Source organism: Agelaius tricolor, unplaced genomic scaffold (genome assembly GCF_023055355.1).
Source record: "Agelaius tricolor isolate 1412-34295 unplaced genomic scaffold, bAgeTri1.0.p SCAF_17, whole genome shotgun sequence".
Classification (NCBI taxonomy): Eukaryota; Metazoa; Chordata; class Aves; order Passeriformes; family Icteridae; genus Agelaius; species Agelaius tricolor.
Genome location: NW_027269277.1, coordinates 17,296,075 through 17,312,280, shown reverse-complemented (window position 1 = coordinate 17,312,280; position 16,206 = coordinate 17,296,075). Strand labels below are relative to the sequence as shown.

The 16,206-nt window shown below is 49.9% G+C and overlaps 1 protein-coding gene across 1 annotated transcript; it reads left to right on the top strand.

Moving 5' to 3' along the window:
- Positions 1–4,855: 4,855 nt before the first annotated feature.
- FGF16 (fibroblast growth factor 16) lies at positions 4,856–16,206 on the top strand. Its single transcript, XM_071442728.1, has 3 exons — positions 4,856–5,277; positions 11,471–11,574; positions 15,188–16,206. Exons 1-3 carry the CDS (start codon positions 5,001–5,003, stop codon positions 15,431–15,433), a joined length of 627 nt encoding a protein of 208 aa, XP_071298829.1. The 5' UTR covers positions 4,856–5,000; the 3' UTR covers positions 15,434–16,206.

Sequence of the window (16,206 nt, the reverse complement as noted above, 5' to 3'; positions counted from 1 at the left end):
TTCTCCACGTCTGTTTTTGCATTCATGGCCATTGCTACTTCAAATTATTTCAGCTGTCTTGATCTTTTCTGTACCAAATGGAATAGCCCCAGGCAGAGGATATGCAGTATCTAGTAGCTCAGATACTGGGTTGGCTCATTGCAGTTATTTATCTTATTCCTTTCTAATTAATTTACTGTTGGGATCCCAGTCCTGCTCTTCCTTTGATTTTATAGCCAGACACCAAATGTGGCTACTCTCCATGGACAAATTACTCTGAGACAGTAAATGCCATTAATATTTTTACTACCTCACTAAATGCACTTCTACAGCATGTAGAAGGAGTCTGCAAGGTCTGTTTTAGCAAACTGGGCATAAAAATCATTGCTAATTCTTCTGAAAACTGAAAGACAGAGCAGTTTGGCAGTAGCCATTTTAGTTCCCAAGGTGGGCAATACAAACTGTAATCAAAGAATAAACTTGGGGGAACTGAAAAGCAACTGAAACAAAGCAGAGCAGAAAGTTAATTTTGTAACACTCTATGTTCTGTTACACAAACTGTACATAAGTTTTTGTCCTCCTTTAAGAAATTACTGACTACAGAACTGTGTTCTATGTCATAGATAAAAAAATCACTGAACTTGTTTCTGCTTTTGGAGGAGTCATTCTAGCTTCCAGTACTTAAAATACATCCCTCTTTCTCTTCAAAAACACAGGGCACAAATCTCTGCTTTTTTCCTCAGCTTAGTAAAAACATAAATAAACCAGGAAATTAAAGACAAAAAGGAAAAAAAAAAAAGAAAAAAAGAAAGATGAGAAAGCTACCTTCTCCACATCCTGTTGTGCCTAAATAGAACATGTTGTACCAGCATGTAGGATTTCTCAATAAAATGTATCGGGGACACTTCAAAAGCCGAGCATAATCAGGAGAGTTAAGTGAGGAATGTCAGCTTGGATGGGGGATTGTGCTGCTTTTGTTATACATTAGTTAAGCACGAAGGTTTGTGGATTTTTACTTTATCTTGGATTTTACTGTAGTGTAATTCAACTCTGTTACCTTTTTCAGTTTCCTAAGTGTTCCACTAAGTGCTTGTGTGGATTTGGGTTTAAGGATATTGTAGACAGATCCAGAGGAGATTGAAGTCAGTGGCAGAGGCCTCTGCAGGGTTTGGCTAGTCCTGCACTGCGGGAACTTGGTCTTCCTTCTTCCTAATCCCCCTGGGATCAGCCCTCAGACATGTGCAGAAATAAGGATTCAAAAGCATGAATTTGCTATGGATCCACAGGCAAACCTCACACTTACATCAGCAAAACCAGGTTTCCCAGAAAAGTATCTTTGATTGTAGTAGGATCATTCACTTTACATTAATCTTATGCATTAAATTCATAGCCTTTACAGGATTACATCCTTAACAGTAATTCCAGGTTTGGGGTATCCTGTCAGCTGTGTCTGGCCCCTCCCCATCTTGGACCTCTGTCATTTTCACTGAAGCACAATTTATTTCCTTCAGTTACCTCATCACACCTGAGTCTTCATATAGATACTACAGCAATAAAACCATCATTTTTGCAGTGGGATGCTTGAACTCCTCAGACAGTGGTATCTCCATGTAACCAAACATGTAAACAAATAGTCAACAAACTCATTTCAGTAGATTTTATTACCTCTGAAACCGCCTAGACTTCTATAAAAAACCTAAGTTTTTTAAGGCTTCATGTGTCAAATTCTGCATCAACACCCCTTTTATAGCCACAGCTCTGACAGGAAAACCACCCCAAAACCCCATTTAAAAACCAGACTCCTCACCCACTGCAGACACATGGGCAGGTGTGTCACATCGCTGGATCACAATTTCCTTCATGTCTTCACAAGAGAACACTGCCTGGGGCTGGGGGAAAGGACTGCAAGCAGGGACCATTTTATTCCTCCCTCTGGGGTGATGTGGGGAGCAGCACCTTACGGAGGGGAAGAAACCTGCTGAGGGGAGACCCACCATGGCGGGAACCCAGCTGAGGGGGAGAGACCCACCATGGCGGGAACCCAGCTGAAGGGGAGAGAGCCAGCATGGCGGGAACCCAGCTGAGGGGGAGAGAGCCACCATGGCGGGAACCCAGCTGAGGGGGAGAGAGCCACCATAGCGGGAACCCAGCTGAGGGGGAGAGAGCCACCATGGCAGGAACCCAGCTGAGGGGGAGAGAGCCACCATAGCGGGAACCCAGCTGAGGGGGAGAGAGCCACCAGGGTGGGAACCCAGCTGAGGGGGAGAGAGCCACCATGGCGGGAACCCAGCTGAGGGGGAAAGAGCCACCATGGCGGGAACCCAGCTGAGGGGGAAAGAGCCACCATGGCGGGAACCCGCCTGAGGGGGAGAGAGCCACCATGGCGGGAACCCAGCTGAGGGGGAGAGAGCCACCATGGCGGGAACCCAGCTGAGGGGGAGAGAGCCACCATGGCGGGAACCCGCCTGAGGGGGAGAGAGCCACCATGGCGGGAACCCGCCTGAGGGGGAGACAGACCCACCATGGCGGGAACCCAGCTGAGGGGGAGAGAGCCACCATGGCGGGAACCTGGCTGAGGGGGAGAGAGCCACCATGGCGGGAACCTGGCTGAGGGGGAGAGAGCCACCATGGCGGGAACCTGGCTGAGGGGGAGAGAGCCACCATGGCGGGAACCCGCCTAAGGGGGAGAGAGCCAGCATGGCGGAACCCAGCTGAGGGGGAGAGATTTTCTCCTCATGGCAAGAACCCACTTAGGAGGAATCCACTGTGACAAAGACCCTCTCCAAGCTGAGAGACCTGCTGAGGGGACACCCATCATGGCATGAACCTCCTGATCAGGAGAAACTTTTTGGTGGGAGAGACATGCTGAGAAGAGACCCACCATGGCAGGAACACTCTGAGGGGGAATCTACTGTGAGGGGAGAGACACATTGTGGGGAGACTCACCATGGGATAGACTTGCTGAGGAAGAGACTGGCTAAGGGAGGAGAGACTCTCAGGGGAGACCCACAATGGTGGGGTAAGAGCACATCCATGGTGTGGGAAACACTCTTTGAGGGGAGAGACCTGCCATGGCAGGCACCCCCTGAGCAGGAATCTACTTGTGAGGGAAACACCCATTGTGGGGATGGTCTATTGACCATGGGATAGACTTGCCGAGGGAAGAGATGCACTGAGGGGAGACTCACAATGGGGAGAACACACTGCAGTGGAGACCATTTCAGAGGGGAGAGACTCACCATGGCAGGGACCCTCTGAGGGAGAATCCACAGTACGAAGATACTCTCTGAGGGGAGGGACGCACTATGGCGGGAACTCACTGAGAGCATATCCACAGCAGAGCAGACACTCTCTGAGGGGAAGGACCTGCTAAGGGATAGACTTTCTGAGGGAAGAGACCTGATGAGGGGATAGACCCACTGAGGCAGGAACCCCCTGAAGGAAAATCCACTGGAAGGGAGAGACTTTCTCAAGTGACAGACCTGCTAAATTCTCTTCAGCCATGTGATAGACTTGCTGAGGAGAGACCTACTGATAGAAGAGAACTTCTGAGAGAAGACTTTCTGGGGGAAGAGACCCACTAAGGACACCTCAGAGAGATCTGCTGAAGTAAGAGACCAGATAAGGGGAAAAGCCCGCTGAGATGAGGGGGACCTGATGAGGGGAGAGACTCTCTGAGAGGATACCTGTGGGGGGGACCCGCTGAGGTGGGTATCACCGATGCCTCAGCTCTGCACGCTGATGCCACCCGGGGGAGCCGCTGCAGCAGAGCGGGCTGGTGGCTTGAGGGCAGTTTTGGGTGCTTGCAATGGTTGCTTATTTGTGGGGTCTCCGTCCCCTGGCGGGGCACGGCAGAGGGCGCGGGCGGCACCCCGCTCTAGGGACACGACAATCCCAGCCCCGGGCCCACCTGGGCCCCCTCAGCACCCGCGCTGGGCCCAGCGCCCCGGGGCGGCGCGGCGCGAGCAGCAGCGCCGCCTGCCGGGCAGGGCGGGGGCGCTCCCTGCCCTGGGTCCCTCCCGGCCCGTCTGTGCCCGCTTCCCGCCGGTTCCCCCGCTCCGCTCCGCCCCGCCCGGCTCCGTCTGTCTGCAGCGCGGCCGCAGCTGCCGGCACAGATACGGTGTCGGCGGGCCAGGAGAGCGCGGAAACACCTGTTTCCAACATGGGGAAGGTGGGGAGGGAGAGCGAGCGGTAGTGCCCGGCCCCGCCGCGGGCTCCCACCCCTCCCGGCGGCTGTAACCCGGCCGTATAGCCCGTGGGATCGGCTTTCAGAAAGATCGCATTCCGTTTTTACACGTTCGGCTGAAAAACGCGTCTCGACCCTCTCCTCACGTGTTGTTTTTTTCCACCGTGTCCGTTCCGGGGGGTGGCGGGTGGGGGGCACGCTCGGGGCTGAGGCGGTGGCGGCACCGACGGACCTGGGGCTTCCGACAGCCCCGGGGCCACCGACCCACCCGGGGGCTCCGACCGAGCCGGCCCGTGCGGGGTCTGGGGTCGCGGCTGCGGGGCCGGGCAGGGCCGGGAGCGGGGCCGGGGCTGCCGGCGGTGCGGGAGAGGGTGCGTGCGGGGGCTCCATGATTTCATCGTCGGCTGGCGGGGACCTGCCAAGAGCTGTTACGCCTCACTGCGATGTGTAGCTTTTTCCTGCCATTTTTTTCATAATAAAAGAGGGAGTGAAGCGGGCTCTTTTTTTTTTTTTCTTCATTTTTTTCCCTTTTTTTTTTTAAAGGGAAAAAAAAAAAGCCAAATGCATCAGAGAAGGGGGGGGGAGGGAAGCAATAGCCAAAGGGGATGCCAGTGAGGTGTGGCTTGCATTTAAATATCCAATATGTCAATGTAAGGGGAGTGTGTACGTATATAAAGTGCAGTTCGCATCCGACGGCGGGACACTGGATCCAGCGATGGGAGGCGCGGGCGGCGCGGGGCCGGGCCGGGGCCGGCAGCGCGGGGCCGGGCGGCCGCAGCCCGCGCTCTGAGCGGCCGCTGTGCCCGCGCCCCCGGGGCCGCTCCGCTCCGCGCCCATGGCCGAGGTGGGTGGCTTCCTGGGCGCGCTGGACCCCGACCTGCACGGCTTTCCCCCCGCGCTGGGCGCCGGGCTGCCCCTCGCCGACTCCCCCGGCTTCCTCAACGAGCGCCTGGGGCAGATCGAGGGGCGGCTGCAGCGAGGCTCCCCCACCGACTTCGCTCACCTCAAGGGCATCCTGCGGCGGCGGCAGCTCTACTGCCGCACCGGCTTCCACCTGGAGATCTTCCCCAACGGCACGGTGCAGGGCACCCGGCAGGACCACAGCCGCTTCGGTAAGGGGCCGGGGGGTGCCCGAGCAGGTGCCCCACGCGCACAGCTAATTACCCCGCTAATATAAATCATCCCGGGACGGATATAATTGGCCTCCTAAACAAATGCGCTCACTCCCCAGCAATGCGGAGTTTTTATTTCCAATTTCCTACTCTCCCGGCGCTCAGCCTTTCTGCAGGTGCACTAAAACGTGCCTTTACAAGAAAAACTAAAAAAAAAAAAAAAAAATTAATAAAAAAAAGAGGACGGTGACCAGCTTTAGCTCTGCCTCTGAAGTTAGTGGTGAGGGAGACAAAACAGAGACGTTCCTCGTTGGAATTTCTTGGAAATTCCTAAGTTGGAAAAAGAAATTCCTCGCTTTTTTGCTTTTTTTAGTTGTTTCTTTTTTTTTTTTTTTTTAACAACTCCTCCTTTCTGGCGTCTGCAGATATTTGTGAGCTGCTTTCTTTTACATGCATGACTTTGATTAGAAGAGCGTCTCCCCAAAGCGGGCAGAGATCTGTTGGCTGGAGGGGTGTCGGGAGCTGGGTTTGGAAAGGTTGTTGGAAAGGAAAGGGGGAAGCTGAAGAGGGAAAAACACTTAAGGGACCTCGGAAAGAAAGAAGATGGAACAATAGGCAGAGCACTGTGGATTTACCTTGCTGCCCGGGATACAGCTGGAAGAATGCCGTGCCTGTATCAGTGGCATACAAGAGCAGTGATCTCTAATGAGACTATATGTAATCTTCAAAAAATGCATCCCAAGCCACAGGCGAAAGAGTGCAGTCAGTTTGAGCACAGTAAGAGAAATTCCCGCTACTCCAGCATCTAGTGCAGGTGTCTGTATAAGCTATCAACAAGTCCCATGCCAGTGATCTCAGCTATGTTGTCAACAGGTTGCAAGACGTGCTCGCAAGACTTTTTATAGTTTTCAAGTGATTTAACTCCTCGGTGAAAGGAATTCTTTTTTTGCCTTTACTTGTTTGCAAGCAGTCAGTTCTGATACTCCGGGAAGTGCTGCCGCTGCTATTGTTGGAGGTGTAAGGCAGGTTTTTGGAACAATTGGGGAAGCTTATCTTTCCATAAACACCAGGTGTGTGCATGGCATGTCCCTGCCTAAATCAACAAGAAAGTCATAACCCGCGGGTCAGAGTCAGGTACTAATTAATATGCTCGTGGGGCGAGCGTTCTTTAATTACCTCCTGAAAACACCCATCTTTTAACCTTTCATGCTGTAATACACGATGGGTTTCCACGTTCAAAGAGTTGAAAGCAAACCCATTGCATCTGGTTGGTTTTAGTTCAAGATGCCACGTAGTGTTTCTAGTCTATCAGTTCTTTTTCCTTACCTTTGTAGAACTAAACAGCCAGTTTCAAATGGCAGCGTTTGTTTCAGATCCATTTTTTATAAAGATTGAGTAAAGCAAGTCTATTTTCCAACTTGGAAAAAACATGTTAGACATGCTAAAACTTTTCATGGATTTTGCACGCTGAAGTTTAAGTTGCACAGTGATTTCAATAAATCGAAACATTGGCATTCCCTAAGTGTTTTAGCAGTCCACATCCAGCTCCGTAAACTAGACCAGACTTCAGATATTATAGTTTTCTGCTTCAGGGTTTTCCCAGAGGCGGTGTAAAATAAATAGTTATTTGTTGTAATTGCAAGACAAAGCCCCAAAGGATTAGACTGGAATCCTTGCGTTCAGATCAAGTTGGACTAAGCCTTGCTTCAGCAGAGACTCAAAGCAATAATGTATTGGCACACAGTATTCACCATCTGCGTTCAGTAGCCATGAATATTTAAATTCCAATGTTACTGGTATGGTTCATATTAGGATGTCATGTATCGATGCATTCCTAAATTTTGCATGCAACAGTCAGAAAGAAGTAACTTCTAACAGGAATAGGCAGCCTGAGCGATTCTGGGACTCCAAAGCTGTGGTGAGGGGTGCAGAGGTGGACAAGGGGTTCGGGGAAGCACTTTAAAGCTGCCTTAAATCTTGAAGCACCTGGAGAAATACTTAGAAATCCAGGATCAAGCCCACGTGGCTGGAATGTGCTTGCTGGTACCATGAGCAGATCATTAAGTTGCTCCATGGATGGCTGTGATGCCACAGCCCAGGCACGTGTCCAGCTGCAGGTGGGATGTTGGGTAGAACCAGACTTGGCATCGCCATCACTTCACTTGGAAGGGATTCAGGAAAGGACAGGCGGTATCTGCACCCTCCCATGCACAGCCATCCCAAAAGCTACCAGATGTGCAAGGCATCCACATCTTCCAGAGAGGGAAATAGCCAAAGCCCCCTCATGCAGAACAGTCCCAAGGTCCCAACAGTGAGGGTTAAAAGGAGAGATTCTTTTGTACCACAGCATTTGGGGGTGTGACTGTAGGACACGGGGAGGTGCTGGCATCATCCGCCCACACTGCCTGAGCAATCACTGGAATTACTGCCTCTTATCTGTCAAGGACTGGAGCTTTCCTAAATCACACCTGTCTACTGGAATGTGATATTTTATACTTCTAAAAACACAGATTCTTGCAAGAACAATGGAGTGCAGCTTATTTTTCCTAGAGGAGCTTTAATGCAAAATGTGGAAAAGCCCTCTAGGTTTCTTGGAAGAAAGCTCATTCTTGCACTACAGAAGTGCCCAAATTCACTCTCTCAACTGGAGGCTCTGGCAAGGTCACCCCCAAAAGGATAAAGTGTTTTCCAAAATCTTTCTCTCTCACTGCATCTACTCAGAACCTTCCTCTACAAAGAAATAAAGGACGATCAAAATCTGGAGGGGGTCTGGACTGACATTAGTACCCCATGACAATCCTTCTCAGAATGAAACTGAGAGAAATTTGCCGGGAAAATCCCTTCCAGGAGGAACTGTTCCTTTTCTGCCTCACATCTCTTTTACAGCAGCATTAAAGAAGTGAACCCAGCAGTGCTACTCACTGCAGTGGAGGAGGGAAAGAGGCCTTGAGGTTGCACTGCAGATGAATAAAGGCAGAAAACAAAGCTCTTCTGGGGTACAAACCTGCTCATGGATATGTTACACAGATTCCTAGAGAAGCTGCTGAGACCCCCAGAGAAAGTTTGGCTGTAATTTTGACATTCAGACCATCGTGCACCTGTTGCTGAACAGTTGTTGAGGTTTTTAGCCAAAGCTTTAGGTTTGTAGCCATTAATACAACATCTGATGTTTCTGTACCCCAGCTCCTGAATACAGTCATGTAAGAAGAGACAGGTGCAGGGAGCAGAATTGTTCTTTGAGGGATGGTTTAGAGTAAGGCGAGAGTGTGTGGGTCTGGCCATGGCAAAGCTCAGGAGATTATTCAGTGCTTTAGTGGTAAATGAATCCAGTCAGGGTCTTAATCAAATCTCTCCAAGTCTTATCTGGAAAGACTCAAGGAACAAAGAGAATGAATAATCAAAGTGAGGAAAAAAAAAGAGGCAAGTCCTGGGGGAAAGAAAAAAAGAAAGCAAAAGAAAAAAACAAAAGCATGTTCTACCACAAAAACACACCGCTACAATTGGAAAGAGAATTCTTGAGCTGGCCCCAGTGGCCACTCCCTGTGCTGCTGGGGATCAGATGTACGAAGCTGCAATTTTGTCTACAATTGGAGTGAGTTAAGGACAGGATGGATATCCGCCCACATATTTTCAGCCTTCACTCTGTCTCCTGACTTTTGTGGGCTCAAGTTACGTTCTTAATGCTCTTTCAACACAGTCATCTTCCATGCATGTCTCCAAGTGCCACTCAGAGATCAGAAAAGAGGAACACTACAAGGGATGTTGTCAGAAGAGATTGTCATGGGCACATCTTGGAAGAAATTTCATTTGAAATTCCCAGCCTGCACCAGGTGAGGGATGGGGATGTCTCATTCCTGCTCAGAGAAGGAAGATGCTGAGGCTGCTCCTGGCTTGGTCCTCCCCAGGTCTTTGGAGACCTGGATTGATGTGCCTCATACAGAGCATGAGTGTGGGCATAGTCAAGAAAAGATCTGGGTTCCCCTGCCTTAGACATCCCTCAATTTCTCAGTGGAACCAGCAATATTTTCCTGCTTCTCAGAAGTGACAGGAGACAAAAAAAGTTCTGATGTTAAGGACTGCATCTATACCTACAGGAAGGTCCACCTACCATTCTCCAGTTACTTGACATGTTTCACTTGAATATTCCTTTGTCTCCAGCCTGGGAAACACTCCCCCATTCCTGGGTGTATCTGTGTACTCCTGCTTTACTTTTTACACTCCCTGTAGTTGTCCATCTTTCCTCACTCCCTCTTTTTCAAAGAGTGGCTGTGCTAATTTCTGGTCTGCAGATGGGAAAAAGCACTCAGCAGTTCAGTAACTCCCTCATGTCAGAACTGGTGGGCAGTGAAGGGAGGAAACCACCCCTCATCCTGCACCTCTCTCCTCCCTGTTTGGGATTATTTTCATCTAAGAAACCACAACAGCTACTGAGAAGAGCAGAGCCAGGGTCTGTGTCTGTCTGGCTTGGAAAGGCTGCCTTCCTTGCCTATGCTGCCTCTTCCTGATGTTTCTGCAGGCCAGGATGTGTAGCTGGGTATATTTCAGCCTGTAAAATGTCTGCTCTGGTCCATAAAGTGTGTTTTGTGGTGTTTGCTTCCCTGTTTGCCTCCAGGCCTTGCCACTCCCAAGTCCATATTTCGTGTCCCCTAGCACCCACTGGTTTCAGGGAGGGCTGGGTTAGATGCACAAGCCCCAGAGCAGGCAGGGGAGAAGGAGGACAGGCCTGAGGGTAGGGAGGAATTCCTGCAGCCAGTTTGGCTGCCAGCACCTGAGGATGAGTCTGCACTGCACAAAGTGGGTCAGGGGTGTCCATGGCTGTCAGCACTGTCCTGTATTTAGGCAGTGATGCAGTGTCATCTGAGAGTTGTCACATCCATGCCCCAGGCTGTGGGGTGACCCAGAGCTGTGGCTGCCACTGAAGTCAGCTGGCTCAGGTGGCCGCTTGTCACGCGTTGCCTTAAAACCAAGGCAATACTTTTAAGAGGAGCTCTGGGAGGTAACTTGATCAGAGCATCAATTGCCCAAGGCTGGATGTTTTGGGAGCTAAATTAGGAGAGCTGGAGCCATGCTAAAGGTTAGAGCAACTTTCCCCTCCAGTCAATGGAACATCAGATGAGATGAGGAAAAGCCTCTTCCTTCTGACTCCCAGCTAATTAATCCTGCACTGCACACTGGCAAAACTGCCCATGACCTCTACAGAAGTAGTGTGTGAAATCCATAATAACACAGTCCCACCACTCCTTTCAGGAAGGCTTCCTGGGAAGATTGAAGGTCCCCACCACTTGTGGTGTTGGCTAGGGGCTGTTTGTTTTTAAGTGCTTCACCAAAGGTTCTCCTGTTACAAGTCTTTCCCCCATTGAAACAGCTGCAGCTGTGGGGGTGCAGCAGCCAGACCCTGCCGTTTCTTTCCAGAGGAAATGGGGCTGCCACCATCATAGCAGGCTGCAGCCCATGGGTGAAACAGCTGCTGTTGCAGGGCTAGGGATGGCTGGGACAGATGCTGCTGGGCTGGGGAGAGGCAGGAGGCTGGGACAGGCAGCAGGACATAGGGGGCAGGAGGGGGTTCTGCCAGTAACAGTGGCAGGGGGTGATGGAGAATGGACTGGCACTTCCCTGACTCCAAAGACTGCAGAGAAGACGTGTTTTTAACCTGTGTGCTGTGAAGCTGGGTTTATCCCTATGGCTTGTATATACATTTTGGGTTGCCAAGTATCCCACTGGAGTGCCAGGATGAAGATAGTCCTCACAGACATCTCTTCTAGTGCTTTTCACTTCTTCTTACTGAACCCATGACTTAAAAACCTGTAGGACAATCATCTTATTCTAGAAGACAAAACAACATTTGTTTTGGTGAAGAATAAAACCTAGCATGGTAACAGGCTTCTGACATTGCAAGTGGCCAGGCCCAAGTTTCTACATCTGTCTTCTTGGTGATAATTATGAAAAAAATCCAAACCCAAACCAGCAAAACCTTGCAAAGCTTTTCTCATTAGCAAAGACAATCCCTCTTAGGCAACTCAAATTCACAATGCTGGGGAGAAGCCCAGACTGGAAATCAGAAGATTGCACACAGATGGGACTATAGAGTTAAGAACTCTATTGTTACTGGGAATGGCTGGTTTATTTTTGTTGCTGGAGCCTGGTGGTGTTTTTTTTTCCTCTGTATGATTTGCAGGTTTTTTTTCTTTTTTAGGGATTTTGGAGTTTATTAGCCTGGCAGTGGGGCTGGTGAGCATCCGTGGGGTGGACTCCGGACTCTACCTCGGCATGAATGAGAGAGGCGAGCTCTATGGGTCGGTAAGTTCAGGCTGGGCTGATTCCACCCTGTCCCACTGGAGCCTGTGGCCTCAGCTGGGCCACAAAGCTGCTCTGGCACAGGCCCTCCACGTCCTTGGGTGCCAGTGATCTCCATCCTACCCTTGATGTCACTGCTGTTTTAACATAAATGACATATAGGAAATGGGGTTTGAGGGAGGATTCACTCCTGCTGTGGGAGCCCCCAGTGGTGCCCAGCCCCCAGACATCACTCTGAGGTTTTGCCTTTCAGAAATGGTGTGGCAGTGGCCAGGTAAAGGCAGGGGGACATTTAGCAAAAAGCCATGTTTGTTAATGTGTTTTCCCAGCCTGAGTAACACATCAGTTGTATTCACCTCTCATGGTCAGGTCTGCACCTATCTGCAGGTCTTGTCTCTGTATTATGGCTCTTTAACCAACAGAAGCTGAAATTGTAGCCTGACTGTTATTGTAAAATTCTCTGTAACTCCTTTTAGGAGTTTAAGGCTGCTGGTCATGATTTCCTAGAAGTGCCATTTTCAGGCTAAAATTTTCCATGTTTTGACTAAAAACCCCAAGTGTAAACTCGTTAAGTGTTATGACTTACAGTCAAAATGCCAGGTTTTAACAGCTGGGCAGAGGTGCTTCCTACAGGTTAATTTAACTCAGTTCCTAATTATTTAGCTCAATTAAGGGTGGATCACAGTAAAAATAAAATTAAATCAAATAAACTGGTTTTAAACCAAAGCAGAAGGCAGCACTTCCTCTCACCATCAGATAAGCTTCAGTGTACAAGTTAAAACTCATGTACTCTGCATACACAGAAGCTGTAAGAAAACCTTTGACTGGCAAACCACAAGTTTAGATCATTTTTCCTTGTCCCATTTCCACCTGAGACTGCCACAGATCCTTCCACCATTTAAGACACAGCTGCTGATGTTAATATGAGGTAGTTGTCCAGAGAAGCTGTGGCTGCCCCATCCCTTGCAGTGTCCAAGGCCAGGCTGGATGGGGCTTGGAGCAGTGTGGGATCGTGGAAGGTGTCTCTGCCCAGGGCAGGGATGAGCTTTAAGGTCCCTTCCAGCCCAAACCACTCTGTGATTCTCTGATCATCAAATACTGCATGCACCAATAACTGTTCTTTTCCCACCTCATTTCTGTAACAGCTTCTGCCCAGCACAGCAGTTAAATGCAGAGACAGTGGTTAAATTAAAAATGTGCAAAACAGAGAAAAGAAAAATCAGCAGGATTCCATAAAGCACAAAATCTCCTGAAGCACACTTGAGAAAGCAGGGCTAGAGCAGCACCTCTCCTGTCAAACTCTAAGGCTGCTCAGCAGCTCCTGGAGTTTCAGCTTTCACTCGTGCCTGCTGGAGAACATGAGCCCATGCATCCCCCCCCCCATGCCTTCAAACCTTGCAGCTCTGATTGTGAATCGAGTTTCATGATGGGTTAATTAAATTCTAGATCCTGTGTTCATGTTACAACACAGAAACAAAAATAGGGTAACATTTTACAGCACTGAATCTGGAAACAGAATTGACCTGAAGACAGTGGTGGGAGCTGTCCCTGCCCATGGCAGGGGTCTGTAATGAGGTGATCTTTAGGGTTGTTTCCAACCCAGACCATTCTGGGATCTTGTGCACCAGGCAGGACGCTGCAGGGACACACTCAAAAGGCTGCTCCAAACTGCCGGCGTCACGAGCCAGGTCCCCAAATAACCCTGGAGTTTGAAAATCTGGGACACGTGGGTTGTACAATGATGGCTTTTGGAACTCAAAAGCCACTACAGTATTCTTAATTAAAGGTCCATAAAACAGCGCCTGACAACAGCATTAGCATTACAATGGTATTTTGGGAGATCACAGTACAGCGGTATTTTTAAATTTTCAGCAAGTTTATTATTTCCCTCTGTGCCGATTTTGCCTGATGCCTGTGTTGATGCAGCCAGGGCCAGCCATCCCCACAGCGACACGTGGAGTCCCCTCAGGACACAGAGCTTTTCCTCCTGTCCCTGTTTGCCTCGTGCCAGCATTGCTGTAAAGCTCCCCAAGGATTTCAGGAATGCCACTAATACTTAGGGCAGCTAAAGTCATGGGCAGCACCTTGCCTGCTGCCTGTGTGGTGTCAGGTTCAGTGGGGACTTCCCAGGGCTTGGAAAGGAATAAATCACACCTTGCAGAATCACCCCAGACTCGCCAAACATTTTCCACGAGCACTGTACTCCAAAGTGCCCAGTGCAGCACAGGGGAATGGGGGCAGAGCAGCAGCCAGAGTTCAGGCAGTCATCAGGTTCCAACATATTCCAAGTAGATGGCACTTGAGAGGAGGGAAAAAACCCAGCCTGTATTTATTGACAGAGCTGGGAAGAGAAGCCCGCGGTTCCCTGGGTCTCAGATGGCCAAGGCTGTGGCCTAGGACTTTTGGAGGGCTCACAGCTCACCTCAGGCTTTATTTAATTAGCAGCAAAACATTGAAAACAGGTTCTGAGCACAGGTGAGCTCCTGGATTGTGTTACAAAACACATCTACTGCAAGCAGTAACATTTACTGAGCACTCGGTGTGCCTCAGAGGGGACACATTCCCTGCCCAGATAGTTTACAGTGGAGGGACAGTGGCTGTAATATTAGAGCACTCTACATTTGCAGGCTGCCCTTCAGCTGAAAGGGCTCCCAGTCACCCTGGCAGTACCCCTGTGGGATGGGATAGGATGGCTGGACCCTCTGTGACAGCACAGCAGAGCTGGCAAAGCCACCTGTGTCCTTGTGGGGCAGAGGGACAGCCTTGCTCCCCACTGCAGCCAGGCCCATCCCTGTAGCTGGCACATGGAGATGGGAAGGAGAGGGAAGGAGCACTGGACATGAACCAAAGGTCCAACATCAAGCAGCCACTGCCAAGAGCTCCCAGCTGTAAGGGCTGGATGGGAAGGCTGGCTGTGGCTGTGGTGACACCAGTGCCATCTGTACCCCCATGCCAGCATGGGATGCACCAGCCACACACCCTCATCACATCACCTATCACCCCCTAAATGTTCCCTGGGGTCTGACATCCCACATCCCTCTGGGTCTTGTCACAGCCTCCCATCACAGCTCACTGCCACTCCAGGAGAGGAAATCCTGAGCAATGCTTTCATTCCCATCTCAGTGCATCCACCTCTGTGCCCTCAACTTCCAAAGCAGTGCTTGCTCCTGTTTTCCTGTTTAGAACCTTTCAGATGTGCTGCCTGGTGCTTCTCTCACCCAAAAGAGGGGGTTTGGGCTGTGTGGTACCTTGGAGGGGGCTGCTACAGGGGGATGTGTCCATGACCACTCCAGCAAGCTCAAACTCACACCTGGACAGGTTTGGAGCTTTGCTGTGTGCCTGTCTGATTTACTCATAGAACACCTTTGCAAAATCCATGCCCACCTTCTCCTGCCTTTGTCTCCTTCCTCCTCCAACTCCAGAAGTCCTTGGCTCTTGACTTGTGCCCATTTCCAGCTCTCATCCAGGGGAGTCATCCCCAGCAGCACAGTCCTCATCCTCAGAGTAGCCAGGATAAGGCAATGGGGAAAGTGCTAGAAAAACAAAGGAAGGACTGGTGGCAATGTTTTCTCCTGTACCTTTTTGACACGAGTGTGTCTGTGTTTCCCCACGGCAGAAGAAGCTGAGCCGGGAGTGCGTGTTCCGCGAGCAGTTTGAGGAGAACTGGTACAACACGTACGCGTCCACGCTGTACAAGCACCCCGACTCGGAGCGCCAGTACTACGTGGCCCTCAACAAGGACGGCTCCCCCCGCGAGGGGTACAGGACTAAGAGACACCAGAAGTTCACCCACTTCTTACCCCGGCCTGTGGACCCTGCCAAAATCCCTGCCATGTACAGAGACCTCTTCCACTACAGGTGATGGTTCCTGCAGTGGCAGTGTACATACTTGGGCTCCCGAGCTTTTTCCCAGAGCACTCTTTTAATAGTCATTCCATCATTCCTGTAAGAGTAGATGACCTAGGGAAGCACTTACATTGAATTCAGACACTGCTGTTCCTCCTTGTTTCCAGTGTATATCGAACCTGGGTTATTTATGGGGCGGGGGTAGGGGAAGGGAGGGAACCCTACATTTAATCTTCCATTTTCGTTCACTTTCGTTGCCCGGTTGCTACAAGAGAGGCTGAATATTCAATGTTATGGTTGCTTAAAGGAACGAGCAGGTGAGCAAACCTGATCACTGGGGAAAAGAAAGCCCCAAAACAACCTAAAAATGAAGAGAAGAAAAGAAAACAAAGACCACAGAACTGCTGCAGATGTTGCTGCTGAGCTGGGATAGTTCCCTGCTAAGGAAAAGCCTTTGAGTGGTGCCCTGCTTAAGCAGCCTGGGAGTTTGCTACATGGATGATGCTCCATGGACTGGTCCTGATTTGTGGGGTTCTTCCTGCTGTTGGGGTGGGAATGGGGCAAGGAACATTATTCAGATGTAAGCATGGATACTGTGCATAAGGACAAAACTATTTATAAAATGTATATGATATTTATTTTATATATTTATTTATTTCAAAATAATTTTATTTTTAATGAGAGATGCTATGACCGGATTTTCATCAGGAAGAATAAGGTCCTACTGAAACAGGAAAAAAAAAATGAGTTTTAAGAGCTTATCGGCAATAAAATTGTCTTTATATTATA

What these genes read in the sequence shown, in the direction of transcription:
- FGF16 (XM_071442728.1), top strand. Translation starts at nt 5,001, where the DNA reads ATGGCCGAGGTGGGTGGCTTCCTGGGCGCGCTGGACCCCGACCTGCAC. An exon ending in GCAGGACCACAGCCGCTTCG is followed by an intron (nt 5,278 to 11,470) that starts GTAAGGGGCCGG and finishes TTTCTTTTTTAG; the next exon opens with GGATTTTGGAGTTTATTAGC. An exon ending in GAGGCGAGCTCTATGGGTCG is followed by an intron (nt 11,575 to 15,187) that starts GTAAGTTCAGGC and finishes TCCCCACGGCAG; the next exon opens with AAGAAGCTGAGCCGGGAGTG.